The following is a 21790-nucleotide window of genomic DNA, read 5'->3' on the forward strand; positions in this document are numbered from 1 at the left end:
TTTTTTTCAATTTGTAAAACGGATTTGTTTTGTCTTCATCACAATCACGTTTTTTTTTTATATTTTAATATAGTGAAGTCAGGGGGAAGTTTAAATGCAATATTGTACATTTATACCCTAAATTAAACCCACAGACAGCAAGTTGAAAATGAGTGAAGTCGCCCTAGTGTTTTCCAACGCTGGAAACATGTTTACCAGTTTTTCTTCATTTTATTTCAATATTATATGTAAAATTTACAATTCTTTCCCATGAAGATAGAATCAGAAATAAAAGACATAAAATATTTCAAATTGAAGTTAAAAATAATAGTGCCCATACTCTTATTATTATGACATTTTAGTCAGTTTAAGACATTTCTAAAATCCTAAAGGAAAAGGCTGCATAATGGTAATTTTAACTAAAAAAGTTATTAGTTATCAAAGTTGTCACTTAATCCATCATTGTTAGGTTTGTCATAAAATCAATCTCAAAGTCTCCATGTTCAAACTACTATAGGTTTTTAAAGGGCTTCAAATTTCAAATTACAACTAAAATCTGACCAAAAGTTGGTGATTGCGTCTTATTGTGGAACAACTAACGGGATCTAAGCCTATTCACGGCCGCCATCTTGACGCGATCAGTAGTGGACGTGTATGAGAAGGAGGGGGGAGAATAACGGAGCTGGGGACTGTGGAGAAATTGAATCCAAACGAGGGAAACACGGCAAACGCGCAGGGACACGACAATCAAAGCCAAGTAAGCAGAGCCACGTTTACATTTGTGTCTGTTGCTTGTTCAACTTGTGCTGGTGTTGGCGATAGTTGTGGCGTTTAGAAAGATGTTGAACATCATCAGAAGTAACATTTGGGGACAGATCGCTGAGCTGCTGGGCGGTGCACTCCTGCAGACCAGCGCTCGAGATGTGTTGTCGTGCGCGTGACTGATGTTCACATTGATTGTTGCAGCTTGACAAACTCAACCAGAAGTACACGTGCTTTAAATATTCAATAGAAACTGTACTATTGCTTGTGGAGGGAGACCTTCGTGAGTACCACAGTCACAATACTTCATTTAGACTTATGTTTACTGTGACGACGTAAACTTGCAGGTAAGTCCTCTTAACATGCTTTGTCCGCTGCCTTACAACCGAACAAAATTACATTTTCGGCTCATAATCAAAGCCCAGCGCGTGTTGCATAAGTCATGCAGCAGATTCAGGAGACGTCCAGTGTGGAAAGCTGCAGCGTGACAGTGGACGACTGCTTTGAGTTACAGGGCAGATGTTTTTAAATAAAAAAAAAAAAAAAAAAAAAAAAAGGGCACAGTCCCAAATCTAACCCACTGTCCAAATATAGAAAGGCTTTACAGCATTTTGACACGACATTGAATAATGTTTTCCTGTGGTCCAACCTTGAACAATGCTACTTTTGTCTACTTTCAACTCCGATAGCTTTCTGAGTTATTCAAGCTGACCTTGGGTGTTTTATGGGCATTGAATTAGTTTAGGTGTTTCTTCCAGTCACCGAGGTGCCCAAGTAGTAGTATTTATTTATTTACTTATTTTAATATCATCTAAAATCTTCAAAACATTAGTTTTATATAAAGTCTTACCTCAGACTAAAGTTGGCCTTGAAATGTGCAGTAGAAGAGGAGAAACTTTAATTGATCCTTGTTTTGTGTCTGACCTTGTCCTTGGTTTGTCCGTCTTTTTCTCTTATAGGTTGGGGTCATTTGCTTCCGCATCTTGGCATTTGCAAATGGGGGAGTAGCTGCGGGAGGGTTGAAAAGAAAGAAGCAACAGAGGCACAGGGATCTCCACGTTTCTACTGGACCCCCTGATCTGTCCCATTTGCTTCATCTAGGGTTTAGCTGTTTTTTGGTTCTACAACAAAAGACAGTGGAAACAGTTTCAAACACAAAGATCTGCACATCTTTTTATTGCCACTTGCACTCTTTCTTACCGACACAGTCGCATTTTTGAAACTCCCAAAATCTGAGCAATCCTAAGAATATAAATACTAACAATTGAAAAATCATGGCTAACATGTGCCCATATGGCTTCTTCACCCACGCTGTTGTATGGGGCATCCCAGAGACCTTTGGGAGGAGTGTGGGAGATGGTCGTGAGAACGGAGAGGTCTCAGTGGATCTGGCCAAAGCTCAGCGTCAGTTTGGGTGCCTGACGGGAGCTCTGAGGCAGAAGGTGGGCCTGCAGCTGATCGAGATCCCCCCTGACCCTGAGCTGCCAGAGAGCTGGAGGATAGAGGATGTGGCTGTGATCCAGGGAGACACCGCGCTCATCACCAGGCCCTTCAAACAGCAGAGACGCAGTGAGGTAACACAAGGGGACAAGAAAAATGGCTTTAATTACCCTTTTTTTGCACCTCTAATCTTTTGATAATGTACTTAATCTTGCTTTGTGAGATACAGGCCAGTAGGTATTACCCGTTTGTTTTTAAAACTAGAATTTGTTGCCTGGGTTTATTTTTTGTTGTTGTTGAAGTTGCATCGTTGTCAGATAGTCAAACAGATCTTTGTTCTGTGTTTGTGCATTCTTTCTTTTGGAAACTGCCAAAATCTGAGATTTGAGAGTAAAGAGAGCAGAGAGAGGGGAGATAACCAACTGAGTAGTATCCTTTACATGATGTTTGTGCTTTCTTTTACTCCATCTCCTCTGAGTTCGATTTTTCCAAATCAGTATACTGCATGTTGGCAGCTGAGCTGGATCTCAGAGATTCTCTGAACATAACCAAATTTTAAGCCTCAGCTATGTTACTCTGCACTAATTATGGAGAAAACTGTGGAAATGTTCTGTTTTATGGTTCAGTAATTTGATTACATTTCGAATAGATTAAATACATTTTCTGCAAAAGACAAGTAATTGGTTGTAATTATGGACCGTTCCAGTTAATTCCAAATGCTGACCTGTGGAAAAAAGTCAAACACAAGGGACATCAGAGCCAACAAAATGTTTTCTTTTTTTTTTTTTTTAGTTTTTTATTCTCTGGGATATCCTCCAGAAATTCCTAGAAGATGACCATTTTCTATTTCAGTGTCATATGTCCACTGCTTTACTTTGTATGTATGAGTATGTAAAATCACAAATGCCTAATTTCAGTAAAATTCTAATTAAAATTATATATATTTTATTTTAAATAAAAAAAAAAAAAACTCCACTCAAACCCAAGAAAATGCCTCATTACATCTGTTAAAGTGTTTGATTTCCTATTGACAAACGAAACTCCTATTTTTATACGATCCTAAAATTGAATTCTTAGAGGTCTAGGGAGCATTTGATTACAGCTGCATTTATCATAGAAGGGCATTGTAGTGTTAAGCCTCACGTGGAAAGCACAGTTAACTAGAGACTCTAATGCTGACTTAAGTTGAATATGTCTCTCCATCTGTCCTGTTCCTCTCTCAGATGGAGGCCGTGAGGAGGGTGATGTCAGAGCTGAACCTGACTGTGGTGGAGATGGGGACTGACGAGGGAGACTCTGGAGGGGCCACGCTGGAGGGCAGCGACGTCCTATTCACAGGGAGGGAGTTCTTTGTCGGCATCTCCTCCCACACCAACCGCAGAGGAGCGGAGGTGCTAGCAGACACTTTCAGGGTAAGAGACAGGAATGGAAAACACTGGATAGACCAAAGAGGGGACCTCTCATTGGATTACTCAGTTTCCAGTTTTTTAGCTTGAGGTCATTCGTCATGTTGATATACTTCAACCGCTCTTAGTTTAATAAGATAGAGAGGTTGTGGCTGGCTGTGCTTCCCTGTAGAAAGATCAGACAAAAGCTCAAAAATAAAACCTTTAATAATCTATAGACTTTTTAGCCTGTGCAATAAAGACGGTCTTAGTGCCAAGATTCAGGTCAGAGAATGAACCCAGCTGCCAAAGAGAGCAGGTGGCCATTTCCTGAATTGCATTTAGGGAATTATGGTCGGTTAACAGTGATGAATGAGGTTGTTCCTCTGGCCAAATAATGGAGGCAACACTCATTAGCATTGATTCCCTCAGTTCTCTTAAGTGCATTTTGCAAGTCACACACACACACACACATCTATTCGTGTTTCTGTCAGTCTGGTATGAACTAGTGTGGATGGGCAGGTGAATATGATCAGAGCAGGGGATGAAAGCGGAAGAGCCAGAGACGGTTTGCTCAAACATCCTTATCACATAGCACGTTTCTCTACATTTAAGCAGGCTTCATTCTAATTTAATTCATAACATACAAGAAATGCTTTTTAAATATTGATATTCTATCATTGTAACACTCAGTGGAAATAATTTTTATAACATAATTTGACGCCAAGAATGTTGTGATTGTTAGTTTAATTTAAATGTTTGCATTTCATTGTAGCTCCTTATCAGGAAATACTGTATGATTGATTAAGGCAAAAATAAGTATATTTTTTAAAAAAAAGCCATATACCACAAGGTATTGAAGAAAAACATGATTTATAGTGTTTATTTCTGTTATCAGCTTTATAAGTATATGGAAAGGCCATAAGAAGGCCTTGAAACGGTGGCAACACTAATCAGAATGTTTAGGCAGAAAATTAATAAGCAGAGACGGTAAACAAGCCAGATCATCTTTGACTTGACTATTAGGGCTAAAGTACTGCTGCTGGTAGTTTTATGCTTAACCTGTTAATAACATAAAGTTTTCCATGTTAATGTTGCTTTTAATTATAATTAAAAGGAAATTCTATATTTATTTTAATTTAATACTTGAGTTTATTGTGTTTGTGTATTAAAATGTGAATGTGTTATCATTTTTAAAGCATGCAGTCTAGTTGAGAAACATGAGCCGGGATGAACAATCTGATAAACTGCAGTATATATGTGAAAACAATTAATTGTTAAACTACTGGGAGTTTGGTTATCTTTTGTTAACTTCAAGAAAATAAATTAAACAGTTCTCCTAATTGTCTGTTTTTTGTTCAGAGTGACCTCTGCAATAGTGGATTTGCATATGTATTTTTTTCTAAAAAATGTTGCAGTAAATTTTAATGGTTTACTGCAATTGCATGTAGCCCTAAAAAGGACTTCAGTCGGGAAGGTACATGTGGCTGCAAGCTCGCAGATCTTTTTAACTGAAGTCATGTCCCAGTAGGTAAACCACATGTGTAAATAATAGAATTATGGCTGACTGGGGCATCATTAATGTAATTGGTGATGCTTGTGCTTTAACTTCAAGGCAGAATATCTGCTGTGAAAGCGACGTGTAGATAAGTACTTTCAATCATCCTCTTTTCAGGACTTTGCTGTGTCCACCGTCCCGGTCTGTGGTGGAGTACGGCTGAAAAACATCTGCTCCATGGGAGGCCCAGACACAATCATCATCAGTAACAGTGAAGGAGCCAAGAAGACACTTCGGGTGTGTGTCCCATGATGCTTTGAAATCTGGATAAAGATTTGATATGGACAGTTTTATTGACAGCGTCTCATAGCAACATGCATCATAGATATTTAGTATCAAAACCATAATTTCATTACTTAATTACTTGTATTTTAGTAAAGTACTGAGTGCTCAGAAAGTGGGTATGATTATTATCTAGGTACAGACACTAATTGGTTAAAATTTCTATTTATAACACATCCTGTCTGTGTCTGTCTCAGCCCCAACATGAATTGCACACATCACTTTGATAATGGGATGGTGTAATGCTGGGAGTGGTCTGCTCTAATGTGTATGTGTCATTTTCAGGGTGGTGTAGAGTAACATTAGTGTGTGTGTGTATGTATGTGTGTGTGTCTCCAGATGATGGAACAACTGACTGATCACCACTATGAGGTGCTTACCGTCCCTGAGGAATCAGCAGCAAACTGCATCTACATCAAAGGTCCATCTAAACGGGACTTCCTGCTCCACAGGCCGGCAGAGGAATGTCCTGACAGTGTCTCTGTGAGTACAGCTGGGGTTTTATTTTTTTTTAATTTTTTTTTTTTATTTTGTTTTTTTAAGTGCAGTCCACAGCTTTGAAAGAAAAGAATTACTTTGCTGCCATTTTACTTTGCTGTTTTATATAATCCCATTAAGTTACCTTAAAGTCCTTATCGGACCACATATTCTTAGTTTAGTTTATAGAAAAGGTTAGGTTCTCCGAGAATGCAGCTCAGGTTCTTGTTTGTTTGTTGCCATTAAATATTAAGCTCCTTTAAAGTTGTGGTTCTGAGGATAGGTGTATTTTAAAAAGATAATCTGATCAAAGCTGAGAGTCAACATATCCTGACTTCTATTCTCCAGAGAGGTTTAGCTTAAAATAATCTAGATCCATATTTGCCATAATGCAACACATCTTTTTAATAGACCTTCCCTGCCTGGTTAACACCCATGTCTTTTACACTCTACATATCCAGTTTTAGATTAGAGATATTTGTCCAGTGATTGAGTTTTTTTGTTTTTTTATATATATATATATATATATATATATATATATATATATATATATATATATATATATATATATATATATATATATATAAATAAAAATATAATGTCCATACATAAATAGAAAGTTACAAAACCTCACAGTATAAATCTCAAAATAAGTGTACAAAGTACATCTACAGATCCTAAATTGGAGTTTAAAAACGGCATTAAAATACAGCTCTGATATTTGAGTTAAAAGAAAATATGTAAGATGGACTGCATACATCTGTTACATCACAATGCACTGCATTGTAGGTTTTTGGCTCTAAGCTGAAGTGAACATCGCTCACAGCCTGATCCTTCACTGTTGACCTGTTAAAAATTTCAAACCTTCTTAACATTTAACCTCCCACCTACTCAGATTTTTAAGTCTCCCCCCCCCCCTTTTATTTGTTACTGGCTTTGGCAACAGAACTCTTGTAACAAGAACAAAGTAAAATCACATCATGAAACAATAAGTTGGTCAAGGATACTAAAAAATCTTAGTATAATAGAATAAATAATTATATACTCTATGCTGTGTCCAAGTTCCATTCTTAGTTATTCAATACAGTATACATAATACTACTAATATTACACTACAAAAACATTAATATCAGATGTTTATTAAACCACAGCTTTAGATGACTGCTGGCCAGTAAACTATGAAAATATTTTTAAGATTGATTAATTTAATTAACCACATTTTGTAGAGCAGTTTAATCACCTTCAGCTGTTTATTTAAATTTTTTCCAGCTGTAAGCAGCTTCTCCATTGTCTTAGAGCATCGTTGAAGAATGGTATTCAACACAAAATTGAAGTTCTTAGTATATGTACTGTCTGATTTCTGTATACATCTGCATTGTCACTGTTCTATTGGCAATAGGGTAAAAATCTGAAAGAACTGTGTGTGGGACGGGTTTTGGATGTGCTATTTGTATTTATCTTTTTAAAAAAGATGGTTTCTGCAAAAGATTGCAAGCTCTATATTGTGATGATACATGTCTATAGCTACTGGTACAGTCCAGTGTTGCAAGAAAAGGTTCTAATCTTATTTGCAGATTGTTTCTACTATATAAACAGTGGTAAGGTGAGGGGAGATGATAGAAATGACAATCAGAAAAAGTTCAGCACAGGAAATAACATTATGTGCATTTGGAAAAAAAAAATCTGAGTCGAGTACTTTGTCTTGTACTTTTGATATTATAATTCAAAAGAGAGGGACATCTGAGAGAGACATTACAAGTGTCTACACGTTCACGAACACGTGTAAGTAATTTATGGAGCTGTCCTAGTCCAGCCCAGTGAAGCAGTTTTTCCTTCCTCTCCTTTTATTAGCCAGTAACTTCTTCATTCCGGCCTGTGTGCCAGTGATGAGTAAATTGTTTTCTCTCCACGCTACAGGCCTTCCAGAAGCTGCAAGACTACACCCTCCTTCCTACAGCCTGCAGCGAGGCCTCCAAACTGGGAGCGTCTTTGTCCTCGCTCTGCCTCCTCATCAACAGAAAGCATACGTATTTCTGAAACCCATTTCTATTACTCAGTATACTGCACATTTTCATGGTGGAGAGCATGGGGCCTCTGGAACATCACAAAAACACACTGAGGGAAATTCTTATTAGAGGAAACACTTAAGCATATTAACATCTATTAACTTCTTCACACCAATAGTGCAGCATGCTGGTTTCCTCACAAACGAGACTTTATAAAACCACTAAACCTGTAATTCACAACTTCAACTCTTCCGGTTTCTACAGATGCCACTGAGGAGATTAATTAGAAGTGTCATAACAGGGTAAACGGCTGTTGTTGGTACCAGTGCCTCAGCAGACCTTTTATTAATAAAATATATTTTTTTGCCCAACGTAAGGACTACATGTCCTAGATCTATTAATCAGTTTTTGTTTACTAAATAGTTCACACATAATGGACTCATAAGGTGCATTACATGAATGGAGCAACTATTGTAGTTAAAGTGTGAAACCTGCTTGTGCGAATTATTACGGCTTATTCCTCACAATAACAACAAATGTAAACTTTCTATGGTGTAAGGAAAGTAAATTCAGTTCTTTGTAAGACTGGTAGATAATCCTGTGGTCCTAAACGCATGTGTGCAGATTTGTAGGTTTTGTCCTAGTCATTAGTTATAGCAACTCTCAACTGCAGGATATGTAGCTTTAAACCACAGAAATTTTTTTTAAAGTGATTTCTAGTTTTTCTATGTATGAATTTGTAGCAAAGTGTAGATATGATAATAAAATTGAACTGAGCTTTAAACAGTTGCCTTGTAGAATTACTAGTTTTAGGTAAGGTTAAAACTACATTGTGTCATGAATGTTCAGTTTTGATAGTTTCACAAGTAGATTCCACTGTATGATTTGAGGAAGAAGCGTCTTGTCCCTCACTGACAAATGGACATATCCACCAAAAAGGAGTGTAACAGTAAAACCCTGCTGATCATACAGTTGAATCGTTTGTTGCAGGACTGTTGTATCAGCATGAAAGTTTGAACTTGGCGTACCTACAATGAACTTTCAGAGATACTATATTTGCTGTTAAAAGAAACTACATTTATAACTCATGGAATCCAGATATTTCAAATTTATTGGATTTTGTTACAAAGCAAACATGTTTAACGGTTGGACTTGGCAACTCTCTCCAACTCGTCCTTCTTCTTGATGGCGTAGGAGTTAGATGAACCCTGGAAGAGGAAGACATTCAGTTCAATAGACTGTACATCACTCTAAACAGTTTAGTTTTAAGTGTGAGACTTTACACATCCATCTATAAACAGACTGGCAATTAGGATTTTATAAAGTTTGAACAAAAAACTGTGTTCTACAGAACCACTTATGCAAAGGTCAAGTTGTGAGTTGATACACTTACCTTGGCTGCATTGATTAGCTCATCAGCCAGGCACTCAGCAATGGTCTTGATGTTCCTGAAAGCAGCTTCTCTTGCTCCTGTGCAGAGCAGCCAGATGGCCTACAAGATGAGAGAAGGGAGACATTATAGGGCGAAACAGAGCTGCATTAACTTTAGTGGAAGACGTATGGTCTGCTGGAGAAATGTTTCTGAGTTGGTGATTGACTGAGCCACATTAGACTACAGACAATGAATAAGCAAAGATATTTTCTCTACGAGTGCTCTAGCACACCAGGACAACAGGTAGTGTTCAGGCGTGACTCTAGCCTCGCTTAACACATACAGAACATAATTTTTACATTTAAGCCCATGAAAATAATTAAAACATTGTAATCATAAAACATGCATAAACTCTGAAGTTGTAAAAATCAATTGAAAACAAAAAAAAAATCAGTTTAAAGACTGATTTAATATACCTCAACTAAATACAAAAAAAAAAAAACATCAAAAGTATGGTCACGTCACCTGATTGACTCTACGGAGAGGCGACACGTCCACAGCCTGCCTCCTGACGGTACCGGCACGGCCGATACGAGTGGAGTCCTCACGGGGTCCACTGTTGATGATGGCATTCACTAAGACCTGCAGGGGATTCTGGGAACAAAATTAGAAGCACTGTTAGAATTTTCTTTTCATGGTCATAAGTCTCAAAAGAAATGGGGAAAAATTATTTGTCAGTACTTTGCAGTAGGCCTGTTTTAAATAAAATTCATGCACATGGTTTAAGACTTTAAAAACCTCCATAAGCGGTTTTTGCTTAAGGAAAACAGATGTGGAAGAAATGGTTGGTACGTCTTCCTGAAAAAGAACCTAGTTTTCTTGGAAATAACTTAATACTGACAAAACCACACAAGAAAAATCTTTTGCTTTAACAAGAATTAAAAGGACCAAACTAAGTGACCACTTTTCTCCAAATTAAATGCACTAAATGTCAAGACTGAAAACTTGATGCTTCAATACAGTTGACTTTCACAATACACACGACTTATTGTGAAGTATCATTAGGGCAGGAAGCACAACTTTTGGATTTGTGAGAACTATGTAGGTGATCTGGTCCTTTACAAAAAACAAAACAAGGAGAAAACAAGTCTGCTTTTCCCAATTTAATGAATACCTGGTGTACTGTGTCAATCACACCTTATTCCATACTATGACTTGACACCTAATGATGTGTTCATCATGCTGTGCACACTGAGCAGGTCCATACCTCTCCAGTCAGCAGGTGGATGATCTCGAAGGCATGCTTAACAATGCGCACAGTCATCAGCTTTTTGCCATTGTTGCGGCCATGCATCATCATGGAGTTGGTCAGACGCTCCACAATGGGACACTGGGCCTTGCGGAAACGCTTGGCGGCATAACGTCCTCCCGAGTGTGGCAAGTACTTAGCGTACTTCTCTTTCACAGCAATGTAATCCTGTAGAGAAGACGGAATGATATAAACATCACACAGATTTGAACAGAGCATCATTAGAAATTAAGACTGAATGAATGAGAAAGCATGTGTCTGAGCTGGTGATTGACTGGGCCACAATAGACGACAGCCAACGAATAAGCAGAGACAATTTCCTCTGCGAGCACTCTAGCACACCAAGACAACAGGTCAGTGTCCAGGCGTGACTCTAGCCTCGCTTTATAATAGAAGCCTCATAAGCGATACTCTTAATGTTGCTTACCTGCAGGGAGATGTCATTGATCTGGACATCGTCAGTGCTCCACTTGCCAAAGAGCTTGATCTCTGGGGTCTCGGCCACAGCTGGGGCTGTCTCCCACTCAGTCACTGAGGAGGAACAAGTTTGGGATTTTTATAATGCATCTATTTCAGTTATACAGCAAACTTGTGATATTCTACAATGAGTAACATACTCGGATCATTATCATTCTTATTGATCTAATTAGTCCAATTTTTACCAGATTCATGTTAAAATATCAAAAGGGCAGTGGACTGAATTGCAGTGCTAATTTAAAAGTAACATTTCATCTGTTTAGTTAAACCTAGATATTCAAAAGTAAGAATCCCAATACGTAGGGATGACAATACACAGACTCCAGTCTCTAAACAACTAACGTTACAGTTTTCAGTCTTGGTAATAGACCTTGTTCACTTCATCAAGTCGCAGTATCCGTTAACTTGTAAAGAAATTTCATTTTGATACGTTATATCGTTGTACAGCAGAAACTCACTACAGCTTTAAATAAGGGATATGTGCCTGATTATTATGTTAGACAGCGATTAAATAAAAACACTTTGTAGACAGGCCGGAGTTGAAGCCTGTTTCACGGTAACGTTAGCTGACACGCTAGCTTGGACCGTAACGTTAGAAGCTAACAACCGATAGAAACCAGCTAACACCTTGCACGGCTTTGTCGTGACGTTTTCTACAGCGAAAAACCTAGAAATCGAGATAACACAGTTGCAATTATTTGGTGAAACTGGACCACAGGAGCCCTTTCTTCCTAATGGCTGATCAACGTGCCGCATCCACATGTGCTAGCATGCTAACCACAAGCTAGCGCTCAGGGCATCTGTGCTCGCAGCGTTAACGTTTAAGGTGAACAAGAGCACGTTTTGGGTGAAATGGGATATTCCATTATCATTTCTCGGACGACTGCAACACACCAGTCTTCTGAATGTTCGACAATAAATGGTTTCAACAGTATCTAGAGCAAGTAAAAAGTGAAAAATGTCACTCACTTGTGTCTGCCGTTCTGTACCACACTTCTCAGAGACGGAAAAGGGCCCTTTCGAGGCGCTGCGCTCAGATATCCGGTTAGCCTGGTACTTCCAGTGCGCAAGGCATGCAGGGAACTGTAGTGTTTTGTGTTTAGCACCTGTGCTAGTTTTTTCTTTCTGCTTTTCACCTGTAATTCGACTAAGAAAATGGGGTAGACATTTGCAACTAATTTGATAACTGATTCATCATATAAAGAGGTGGTCAAAATTGGACTAATGAAAATCAGTTTTTGATCAACCTCAAAGTTATATATGCCATTTTCTAAATTGTATTCACTACTTTTTCTTGTTTTTCATGCTTTTAAATCAACATTTTTGTATTTTTAATTGCTGTTTATACCAAAAACAAACGAATCAATTAATTTGGTATCCAGGAATAACAATGTGACATTCTATTTGCAAAACAATTATTAAATATCAACGTTGGAACAATTGATAATGTAAATAATTCTTAGCACCATTACAATTTTCCTGCAATTCAATAATTATACAATGTCTTTTTATTCCTGGGTTTTCCTTAACTGCGTGGACTTCCTGAATATCCAATGCATTTTAATCAAATTAACCAAAACCAGATGTTGAAAACTGTCTTTTTATTAGGAAATGACAACATTTGACATTTAGACATTTGCAGACCAAATGTGGTATAAATTTTGAGACAATGTCAAAATATTAATTTTTGTTCAATCTTTAAAAAAAAAAAAGATTGTACATATCCAATGAAACGAGACCCCTTAAATCCATTATTTATGCAGTTAGACCAGTTAATCTGCATAAGCATAGATCAAACATAGGATGCTACAACACTAACAGCAAATTGAAAAACATAAAAATAATTTCCCTTATCTTTATATGGTTAAATATTGTGCATTTCTTACTATTTTATGCTTTATCAAACAATGCATATTTCCATTTTCTTCTTCTTTGCTAAATATCAGAAAACAACAGAAAGCATGGAACAAAATAGCAAACAGTTAAAGAAAAAATTCCCTTATCTGACAATTACAAACAAACACGAAGATTGTTCAAGCCTGAGATATCTAAACGTAACACGAAGTAAAGAGAGACATATACAATGGTATCACTGCCACTCGGAATCTGAATTTTAATTTTAAGGCAGTGTTATAGCACTTCGGTATGGGACATGAAACACTGATGCATGAAGGAAAAAATGTAAGGCAAAATCTACCTGAAGTTGGAACACACTGCATGATAATGATAAACATTAATGATCAAATAATCGGACTAATAAAAACAGGAACACATTTTTACCAGGAAAATAAAAATATAAACGTATACATATTATTAATGCATCATAAGATGAGCAGGCAGTGAGTCTGTACACGGAGATGACAGAAAGTCGCTCAGGCACTGTTGTGTTCTGTAGAGATGTTGAGGTAAAGTATGTATGAAGTATGTGTGAGCAAACACACACATGAATAAACTCTCTGTATGTGGGGACTCATGTTTATAAAAAACATTTTCATACAAGTTAAAGGAGCACTCCATCAATTTTTTACACATGAGAAACAGTCAGGAGGGACTAGGGACCCTGTGTTAAAACTGTACCGTGTCTGCATTCAGCTGTTATCACCATCATTACTATTTACTGTTAGAATACATTGATACCATCATGGTTACACTTAAATACATTATATATGCTATGTTGTATATTGTATGTGCATATTTAACTATATGCACATACAATATATGCTATTGCATACACTATACTTCTGTATATAATACTTTAGACCTCATAGGACATAATCTATATGATCTATAATACTACTTAAAGGTTTTGGTTGCAGTACAAATATAGATGTGAAAACGAACATGCAATGATCTGCAAATCTCAACAACCAATATTTTATTCACAATAGAACATGAACATCATATCAGATGTTGAAACTAAGAAATTTTTTCATTTCATGAAAAATATTGGCTCATTTTGAATTTGATGGCAGCAACAAAATGCAAAAAAGTTGAAAGAGGGGCAACAAAAGGCTGGAATAGTAATTCCCACAAATCCAAAACAAATGGAGGAGCCTTTGACAAATAATCAGGTTACTTGGCAACAGGTCAGTAACATGACTGGGTATAAAAAGGAGCATTCAGAGAGGCAGAACCTATTAATTGTAAAGATGGGCAGATTTTCACCAATCTGTGACAATATACTGTAGAAGGTCCCACTATCTACAGTATATAATATCATATAGCCTCTCTTGGTATGGCGGCGCATTAGTGCCTATGACATGGGCAGCTTACACATCAACGCACGAGTACATAGGTTTTAGAGCAACATATACTCCCATCTAAACAACGTCTCTTTCAGGAAAGGCCTTGCATATTTCAGCAAGCCAATGCTAAACCATTTTCTTATGTTCTAGTGTGAATAAAATATGGGTTGATGAGATTTTCAAATTGCATTCAGTTTTTAATTTACATAATACACATCTTTCCAACTTTTTAGGAATTGGGGTTGTATAATATCTATATATGCAACCACTTATCTTATATAATCTGCAATATACTACAGTATTATACGTATAAATACTATCATATCCTGAGTACATGCTCTGTACAAGTGCACGTTTTTATTTTATATAACTCTTGTTTAAATAAACTCTAATTTGATGCTGTTTTTATTTTTTTTGCCTTGCATGTTGGCACAAAATTTTCTTCAGGACTAAGTAAGTGACATCCTAAAAAAAAAAATAGAAATTAAAATACACAGATGGGAATACCAGAAATCATTTGGTTCATATGGTATGATGCCTCAAATGGAATTTTTCTTTAAAACAAGCAACCTTGTCTACAAACTAAAAAAAGGTTGAGAGTTGACATTTGTAAGACAGGGAAGGACAGATTTAAAGTACTACTGACTTAAATTATGGAAATAGCAGCATTATCGTGGGAATAAAACAATTCTTTGATCTCTGTCTACTAAGTCCCTAAACATCATGGACATGCAGTAATAAAGTGCTGGAGTGTTCCTTTAATGTCTTATTTGCATTTATGTTGCAGAATCTAATAAGAGTAATAATAAAAATAAAAGCAGGAACATACTGCCATTGACAGTATGTGTATTATAAAAGTTTTTGTTGGACAGCAGTGACAGTGGTTTAAAATGAATAATTTGAAAAATTGTTACATATTTTTGAAAATGTGATCATTTGCTTTCATACTCACATGACTATCACTCCTATCACTATCACTTGTTGGGTCATAACCCAACAGTGACTCAACAGTCAGCAGCTGTTACAGTGGTTTAGTCAGCAGCTGTGACAGGGATTTAAAATGAATAATTTGAAAAATGGTTTCATATTTTTTGAAATGTGATCATTTGCTTTCATAATCAGATCACTATCACTCCTCCCACATGGTACAGTCAGCAGCTAAGCAGCTGCTTAGCTCAGCAAACAAACTGGCTGTGTTCAAAGCTAAATTAATTTGCCTTGTGTTGTAGCAGTTGCTTCACAAATTGTCGTTTTTAACACAAAGCCTTGAGTCGTGATAAGTGAGACTAGAGTTGCTGGTAGGAGAATTTTCTTGTTTGAACCGAAACAATGTAACCGTTCCTCATGTTTCCAGTCTTTTAGCTTTGCTGAGCTAACAGGCTAATGGTAGCACCGTTATATTTACTGGACACGACAGGAGAGTGATGTAGCTCTTATTAAACTCTTAGAAAAACACAAATATGTGCATTTCCTAAAAAGTCACACTATTCTTTAAAAAGTGACCTAATAATTAATACGATGAACATAAAAACAAAACCTATCCTTAAAAACCCAAACCTAATTAACAGAACACGAAGAAAACTAAATCTACCAACACAACTTGATTGCAAATTCATTTCTATTAATCGCAATCCAAAAAGCTTATTAAACTCTAAATTGTGTGTCTGTGTGTGCTGTCAGGGAGTTTTGTTCTACACCAGCCAGCTCTCCATGCATTTGTGGAATACTGTCTCGTTCGAGTGCCACCAGACGTGTTGGACGCCAGGAACAGAACAGAGTATAAGATCTCCACGAGCCGCCAGCGTCTTCAGACCGAAAACATCTGCCAAGTACAACTGGAACAAGGGGGGGAGAAAAAAAAAAGTAGTAGTACTTAATTTAGTTATTTTACTTAATATACTATGTTTTTATTTGGGCAAATTGGTCTTATTATACGTTTGCCCAATTAGCTATTAGCAGTTGTGTTCACAGTGCTAGAAGGTTGTTGTTTTGCGTCCCTGACTGACCGTGGTCTGTGTGGAGTTTGCATGTTCTCCCTGCGCTTGTGTGGGTTTCCTCCGTCTACTCCAGTTTCCTCCCACAGTCTAAAGACATGCATGGTAGGATAATTGGGGACTCCAAATTCCCCGTAGGTGTGAACGTGAATTTTGTGAATGTCTCTCTGTGCTGGCCCTCAGATAGACTGGGACCTGTCCAGGGTGTACCCCGCCTCTCGCACTATGGCAGTTGGGTTTCAATGAGACAGAATTTAACTAAAAGTCAAACATCTGTGTGCCAGCTTACTTTTAAGCATGTTGCCTGTGGGAATACACAGACCTGTAATAGCTGACGATAAACACCTTCAAGTTCACTGCTTTTTAGTTTTTGATTTAAGGGGGATACGTCCTATAAATTGGATTTGTCACAATCAATAACTATCTTTAACAAATTATAGACCAAACATTTAAAACATTTTTTAAAATGACCTTTTCCAACATAGTATTGACAGGAATAAAAGGGTGCTTTAAAATAAAAACAGGTGTTTTATGTGTGTTTTTCACTCACATCTTGGTGCTGCATCTCGACAACAGTCTCATTGTCATCAAAGAATCCAAACTGGCTGTAATACAAGAGAGAGAGAGGAAATGTGATCATCCACAGTCAGAAAAAGAACATGAGAATACAACTGAGAGTATAAAGTTTACTAATAAAATAAAAAATAAAAAAATTGGAATTTGTAGAGGTGAATTAGAAAGAGAAATTCTTCAGCCAAGTGTTCTGGCTTTGGTTAGGGGTCCACAAAATCACAAATATTAAATGAAATTAGTTAACCCTAGTTTCTCAGATGCATGCAAAGGCATAACTCAACTGGCTTTCGATAACAATACCACCCATACAATATGCCAATGTTAACAGCACATATCATTTATCTTAAAGCAAAGCTATAACTAGACCTGACACTTAATGTTAAATGACTGAGGACTATCTCACCTTGACTGCCAGGGGGTGATGACTCCATCGTCTGGTCCCCCAATCAAAACCAACTTTTTGATTTTGAGGAAGTTCTTCTTCCAATCTGAGAATCAGAGGCAAATCACACTGAATACATATTGTGTATATAAACATAAAATACATACAAGTCTTCAAATGATTATAATTCTTACATGATTTATATAGTATTTTGACAAATAATGATTTTTTTTTCTTCTTTTTTTCTTTGATAATGTATATAGGATTTTAGGCTCATTTTGTAAACAACATAGATTTTGTTTTCAGCCTTTAATCTAAACAAAAACAAAAAAAAAGACATCCCGTGTTACTGTACATCAAAACAATAACAATGTGTAAAGGAGAAATTGTAAAGGAGAGATAATGCCCAGACTGGTGATGCTGCACTATAATGTTACACACACACACCAATAATAAATGAATGGATGCATTTTACACACAAGCACTGACCTGTTGAATTCTCACTGGATCTCTCACCATTGAGCAGAGCCAAATAATCACTGCTGTTCATGTACAGGTCTTTGTGGTGGGGGTCTGAGAAGACAAAGAAGAAGAATGTAAAAGCTTAAAGTGAAGCAATTGGAAGCAGATAACCTTCCTCATAATACAGTATGTCTCAAATCTTTATATGTGATAGCACAGCGGCATAGTGAAGATCTAAACATGAGGTTTTTTAGCATAACAAACTTAATTTCCTGATTCTACAAACTTTCACATCTTCTGTGTGGCCGCTTCCTGATAAAGTAATTTCTGCTCTCACCATTCCAGTAGTTGCAGATGGATATCCTCTGACCTATTGCTGTGTAGCAGAAGTGGTAAAGGTTGGATTTCACAAGCTGAGGGAAGAGGTACTTTAAGTAGTCTGTGTCTGAACAAACAACAACAAAACAAAAAAACTGCAGTTAGTAACACCAACAAGTGCTGGAGCGAAGAAACAGCTGTTAAACTAGAAGTAGCAGATATTGTAGCCACCTGGAGACAGTGGAAGCAAATAAGTACAAAAGCACCTTTAAAAGGTGTTTCAGCAAACCTGCTGACAAAAAAACTGTCATCTATTCACCTGATGAATTTAACTCCAACATTCTCTCTTTTAAGCTCAGTTTTTTAGTCAGTTTTGCTAAATGCTCTACTGTGTTTACCAGCTTTCATCAGCTGTGTCTCCACATCATTTGAGCTGAGCCAGTGCTGTAGGAGTGGTGAGAGTGAACCATGAAACTAAAGTAATTCATCCATCAGCAGTTTGTTGCATGCAAACATATGCAAGAAAGTACATGACTACTTTCATTTACAGTTTTTGAAGGTCGACCCACCTCCGTATTGTCCAGCTTGAGGCGAAGACAAAGAGATAAAGGAGTGGACATTGTGATCTGACAGAGTCGAGAGGATTCCTCTGCAAACCAGCCCACCTGATAAACAAAAAAAAAATTCAATTTCATATTAGTACAAGTAGAAAAATCAAAAACACCATTTCAACCTTTGTCCTAACTCACACCTGTCTGTATAGTTTGTTTGTTTTTTTTTACTGTGAAAATGTGAAAAAACTAGTGAAAATGATCTGTTACAATCTTCACTAATCAAGGATGACATTTCCAGACATCTTGTTTGTCAAAAATACTTTAGATTAATTTAACAATTACTTAAAACAAAGAACAGCAGAAAAGTCGTCCTAGTACCACTGTAAATTGGGAATGTTTGAAAAATTGGTTTGATAACAAAACACCTAAAAATTAATAATCACTTATCTTTTAATTAAATAACATATTGTTTCTGGAATAATTACTATTATTTTTCACATTTGTATTTCTGAAAACACACGAGACCATGGGAAATTTAGATCACGGGAAATTTACATGCATGCTGGGCATGCAAAAAACCCTTCTTCCTTAGTGGAACATTTACCATTTTACAAGCTGCAGAATCGAAATTTCCAATGAGAGACAGAAGCAGAAACCCTACTCACAGACCTTGAGAGTAGCAGATGAAGTGGACTCCGTCTGCTGCGTTTTGCATTATTGGATAAATAGCTGCCTTGAATCCCTCTACCTGCTTCCACATGGGCTGCAGGCTGGCACCTCTGTCAAACAAGTCAATGACTGTCACATTTGTTCCAGGGTGTGACTACAGCAAAGAAAAGAAGAGGGTTTCACTTCATTAATGGCGTGAACGAAGCTTGTAGGTAGTTTCTGTATCTTCATATTGCATGAACGTTAAATATCTAATATTAAAAGTCAACGTGATAACCTCAGCAATGAAGGTTATAGCACTGTTAAAGTAGCAGAAGCCACAGACAATTCTTGTGTTATCAACAATCCTTGAGGATGCTTGGCTCCTAATTGGTCAGCTTGAACTTTAAATATTTCATTAATGATTAATCGGTCTCTTTTCTTAAGAAGATGGGAACATGTTGGGGAAGATGGGGACACAAGGTCTGGGTTTCCACTTTTGACTGCCGTTTTCCCTATGGTCAAGAGTCTGCTTGTGCAGCTTTCTAATACAGCAGATGTTAAAAAGAGGAACTAAGCCGGTTTAACCTCACCACAAAAGCTTCCCTTTTTCACCACATCTGCAATTCCACGGGGTTACTTCAAACACAATCTTAATTTGTTTCTCTTTCTTTCAAAGGGTGTGTAAGGGGATTTAAAGAACTGAAGAAGAAAAGCAGGAATGGCCACAAGAACTGGAACTGCAAGTGCAACAACTACACTGGAAAAACTGCCTACACTAAACCAGAAAAAAAAGCATATTCCAAACTCCATAAATGCACATTTAAGTGTGGGAACCTACATTTAAGTACTACTTATTTACTTTCCTACAGTGGTGAAAAAAGCATTTCAGAAAATACTGGAGAAACAATCCAAGTAAGTCATACATTCGAAAATGTAATCATTATCAAAGTATACATAAAGTAAAAATACTGATTAAAAACTGATTTTGAATTGAGTATTGATGCATAAATATGTACAAGTTGCAGGTCTTGATAGACTCTCTCTCTCTCTTAATAGACAATAAAGTATAAAGCAGCATGAAATAAACTGACTCAAAGTGTCCATGGGTACAGCCCTACAGTAAATGTACTTTCACCACTGCGATCCTGAGATATTTTCTTCTAGAAAAGCAGTTAAGTTACACAGTACAAAAAAATAAAAAATAAAATAAAAATCTACTGACTCTTCCATTATGCTAGGAGCTGACTCATGTGGCATAGCAAACATTGCAGGTTGCTGGTCCACAGTCTGCAGAAAACACGCTGTGATAAGGCCTCCCAAAATATTGTTTCGAAATATCGAACACATGGAAAATATAATGCATATACACTCGTTTCTACTAAAACAACAACAACTCTTATTCTGCTACATTTCATACCGACCACTCACCTCGTTAATGAAACGCTGTAAGTTTTTAAAATCCCCTGAGCTGTCGAACAATCCGTGGACTATGATCACTGGCTTGTAACCGACCACAGCAGCCCAGAGACAAGCACCGAGCAGCGGGCACAGGAGCCCGGCCGCCCCGCAGCTGCCCCTAGTCCTCCACCGGCTTGACATAGCAGAATAGGAGCCCTTCATAATAACTTAGAAATAAGGATAAAAACACTAAGCAAAACCACAAAGTGTTACTTAACACAAAAAGTATCAGGTAAAATAAAATAAAAACATAAATCCTGATGTTTCATTAATGTGGTAGCATATTTAGTTCTATATAATTTTGCAGCTGCGGTACAGATGAGCTCGTCTGTAAAAAAAAAATCTTGTTTTAAACCTTGTTCTATCTGTTCATATTTGAAAACACCTGAACTAAAACTGTGAACAGCTGCTGGTCTTTGGTTTCTTTTGTTTGTTCCGGTTTTAAATTAACGGCGAGACGGACGCTCGCAACGTAATTTCCGGTGTCAGCTCGTCCAATCAGCGTGAAACCGTGACGATGCCAAGTATAATATCCCACAGCTGTTGTTTACAATAAATTCCAAGATGGAATATCAACTAGACACCTACAGACCCCCGGAGGCGACAAAAGCCCCATGTTTCACATAATTTCATTAATTGCAAGTTTGGCAAAATGTTGCACCACTAATAAAATAACAAAATTAACAACGGTGCACAAAACTTCAAACTCTAAAAATAAAAATAAAGTTTTCAAATGCTCTATTAAGAAATTACTACTAATCCCTAAATGTAAATCTAAAGCCACAAATAAACATTAAATCCTAAATGTATTAAATAATAAATTTCATCAGAATACATTGTGATGTCGTTTGTACACTTGAACAGTTTTTCTTCATACAGTCCCACAATGACTATGTTGTTGACACCAGGAATTTAGTGAAGCCTGACTATATGTGGTGGGACACCTTCTCGTTTTAAGACGTTATTCAGTTCAAATTAAGCTTACCGTTTTGAGTTTAACTGATCTTTGCAACTGATTTTTGTATTTAATGTAAAGTTAAACATGTACAAAAATATCGCAACGCGTCTTGTGGTTTACTACAAGGCTCACTGATTTCTGCTGCCTT

The 21790-nt window shown here is 37.0% G+C and overlaps 3 protein-coding genes and 2 non-coding genes across 7 annotated transcripts; 1 reads left to right on the top strand and 4 right to left on the bottom strand.

Moving 5' to 3' along the window:
• Positions 1-612: 612 nt before the first annotated feature.
• Positions 613-8787, top strand: ddah2 (DDAH family member 2, ADMA-independent). 2 transcript variants are annotated; one of them, XM_067496987.1, is made up of 6 exons: positions 613-736; positions 1701-2315; positions 3405-3593; positions 5242-5361; positions 5746-5889; positions 7801-8787. In XM_067496987.1, exons 2-6 carry the CDS (start codon positions 2016-2018, stop codon positions 7918-7920), a joined length of 873 nt encoding a protein of 290 aa, XP_067353088.1. In that variant the 5' UTR covers positions 613-736; positions 1701-2015; the 3' UTR covers positions 7921-8787. The 2 variants fall into 2 exon arrangements, with proteins under 2 accessions (XP_067353088.1, XP_067353098.1); XM_067496997.1 differs by lacking the exon at positions 613-736 and adding an exon at positions 758-1088.
• Positions 8788-8982: 195 nt separating this feature from the next.
• rps5 (ribosomal protein S5) lies at positions 8983-12138 on the bottom strand. Its single transcript, XM_067497013.1, has 6 exons — positions 12017-12138; positions 10998-11101; positions 10529-10738; positions 9787-9915; positions 9283-9381; positions 8983-9097 (listed from the first exon to the last, which is right to left on the bottom strand). Coding segments are annotated over exons 1-6 (612 nt in total). The 5' UTR covers positions 12018-12138; the 3' UTR covers positions 8983-9028.
• On the bottom strand, positions 9463-9594 carry LOC137103522 (small nucleolar RNA SNORA3/SNORA45 family). The gene has a single exon (XR_010911529.1). It is a non-coding gene; the product is annotated as a small nucleolar RNA SNORA3/SNORA45 family (small nucleolar RNA).
• On the bottom strand, positions 10821-10954 carry LOC137103521 (small nucleolar RNA SNORA3/SNORA45 family). Its single transcript, XR_010911528.1, has one exon. It is a non-coding gene; the product is annotated as a small nucleolar RNA SNORA3/SNORA45 family (small nucleolar RNA).
• A 493-nt stretch (positions 12139-12631) lies between the features above and the next one.
• Positions 12632-21127, bottom strand: ppt2b (palmitoyl-protein thioesterase 2b). Of its 2 annotated transcripts, XM_067497039.1 has the most exons (9): positions 20655-21127; positions 19245-19398; positions 18591-18686; positions 18041-18148; positions 17731-17814; positions 17263-17347; positions 16837-16891; positions 16299-16376; positions 12632-16127 (listed from the first exon to the last, which is right to left on the bottom strand). In XM_067497039.1, the coding sequence occupies exons 1-9, from the start codon at positions 20844-20846 to the stop codon at positions 15984-15986; spliced, it is 996 nt and encodes a 331-aa protein (XP_067353140.1). In that variant the 5' UTR covers positions 20847-21127; the 3' UTR covers positions 12632-15983. The 2 variants fall into 2 exon arrangements, with proteins under 2 accessions (XP_067353140.1, XP_067353148.1); XM_067497047.1 differs by lacking the exon at positions 16299-16376 and having other exon boundaries at positions 20655-21125.
• Between the last annotated feature and the right edge of the window lie 663 nt (positions 21128-21790).

This window comes from Channa argus, chromosome 1, assembly GCF_033026475.1.
Source record: "Channa argus isolate prfri chromosome 1, Channa argus male v1.0, whole genome shotgun sequence".
NCBI lineage: Eukaryota > Metazoa > Chordata > Actinopteri > Anabantiformes > Channidae > Channa > Channa argus.

Bases quoted from the DNA above. Each gene is read 5' to 3' on its own strand.
- ddah2 (XM_067496987.1), top strand. From the start codon at position 2,016: ATGGCTAACATGTGCCCATATGGCTTCTTCACCCACGCTGTTGTATGG. The intron at 5,362-5,745 runs GTGTGTGTCCCA...GTGTGTCTCCAG, and splicing joins GAGCCAAGAAGACACTTCGG to ATGATGGAACAACTGACTGA. The intron at 5,890-7,800 runs GTGAGTACAGCT...TCCACGCTACAG, and splicing joins AATGTCCTGACAGTGTCTCT to GCCTTCCAGAAGCTGCAAGA.
- rps5 (XM_067497013.1), bottom strand. The intron at 10,739-10,997 runs GTAAGCAACATT...TCTTCTCTACAG, and splicing joins TCAATGACATCTCCCTGCAG to GATTACATTGCTGTGAAAGA. The intron at 9,916-10,528 runs GTATGGACCTGC...TTTTGTTCCCAG, and splicing joins TCCACCTGCTGACTGGAGAG to AATCCCCTGCAGGTCTTAGT.
- ppt2b (XM_067497039.1), bottom strand. From the start codon at position 20,846: ATGAAGGGCTCCTATTCTGCTATGTCAAGCCGGTGGAGGACTAGGGGC. The intron at 18,687-19,244 runs GTCTGTGAGTAG...TTTGTTTATCAG, and splicing joins CTTCATCTGCTACTCTCAAG to GTGGGCTGGTTTGCAGAGGA. The intron at 18,149-18,590 runs GTGGGTCGACCT...TTGTTTGTTCAG, and splicing joins TCAAGCTGGACAATACGGAG to ACACAGACTACTTAAAGTAC.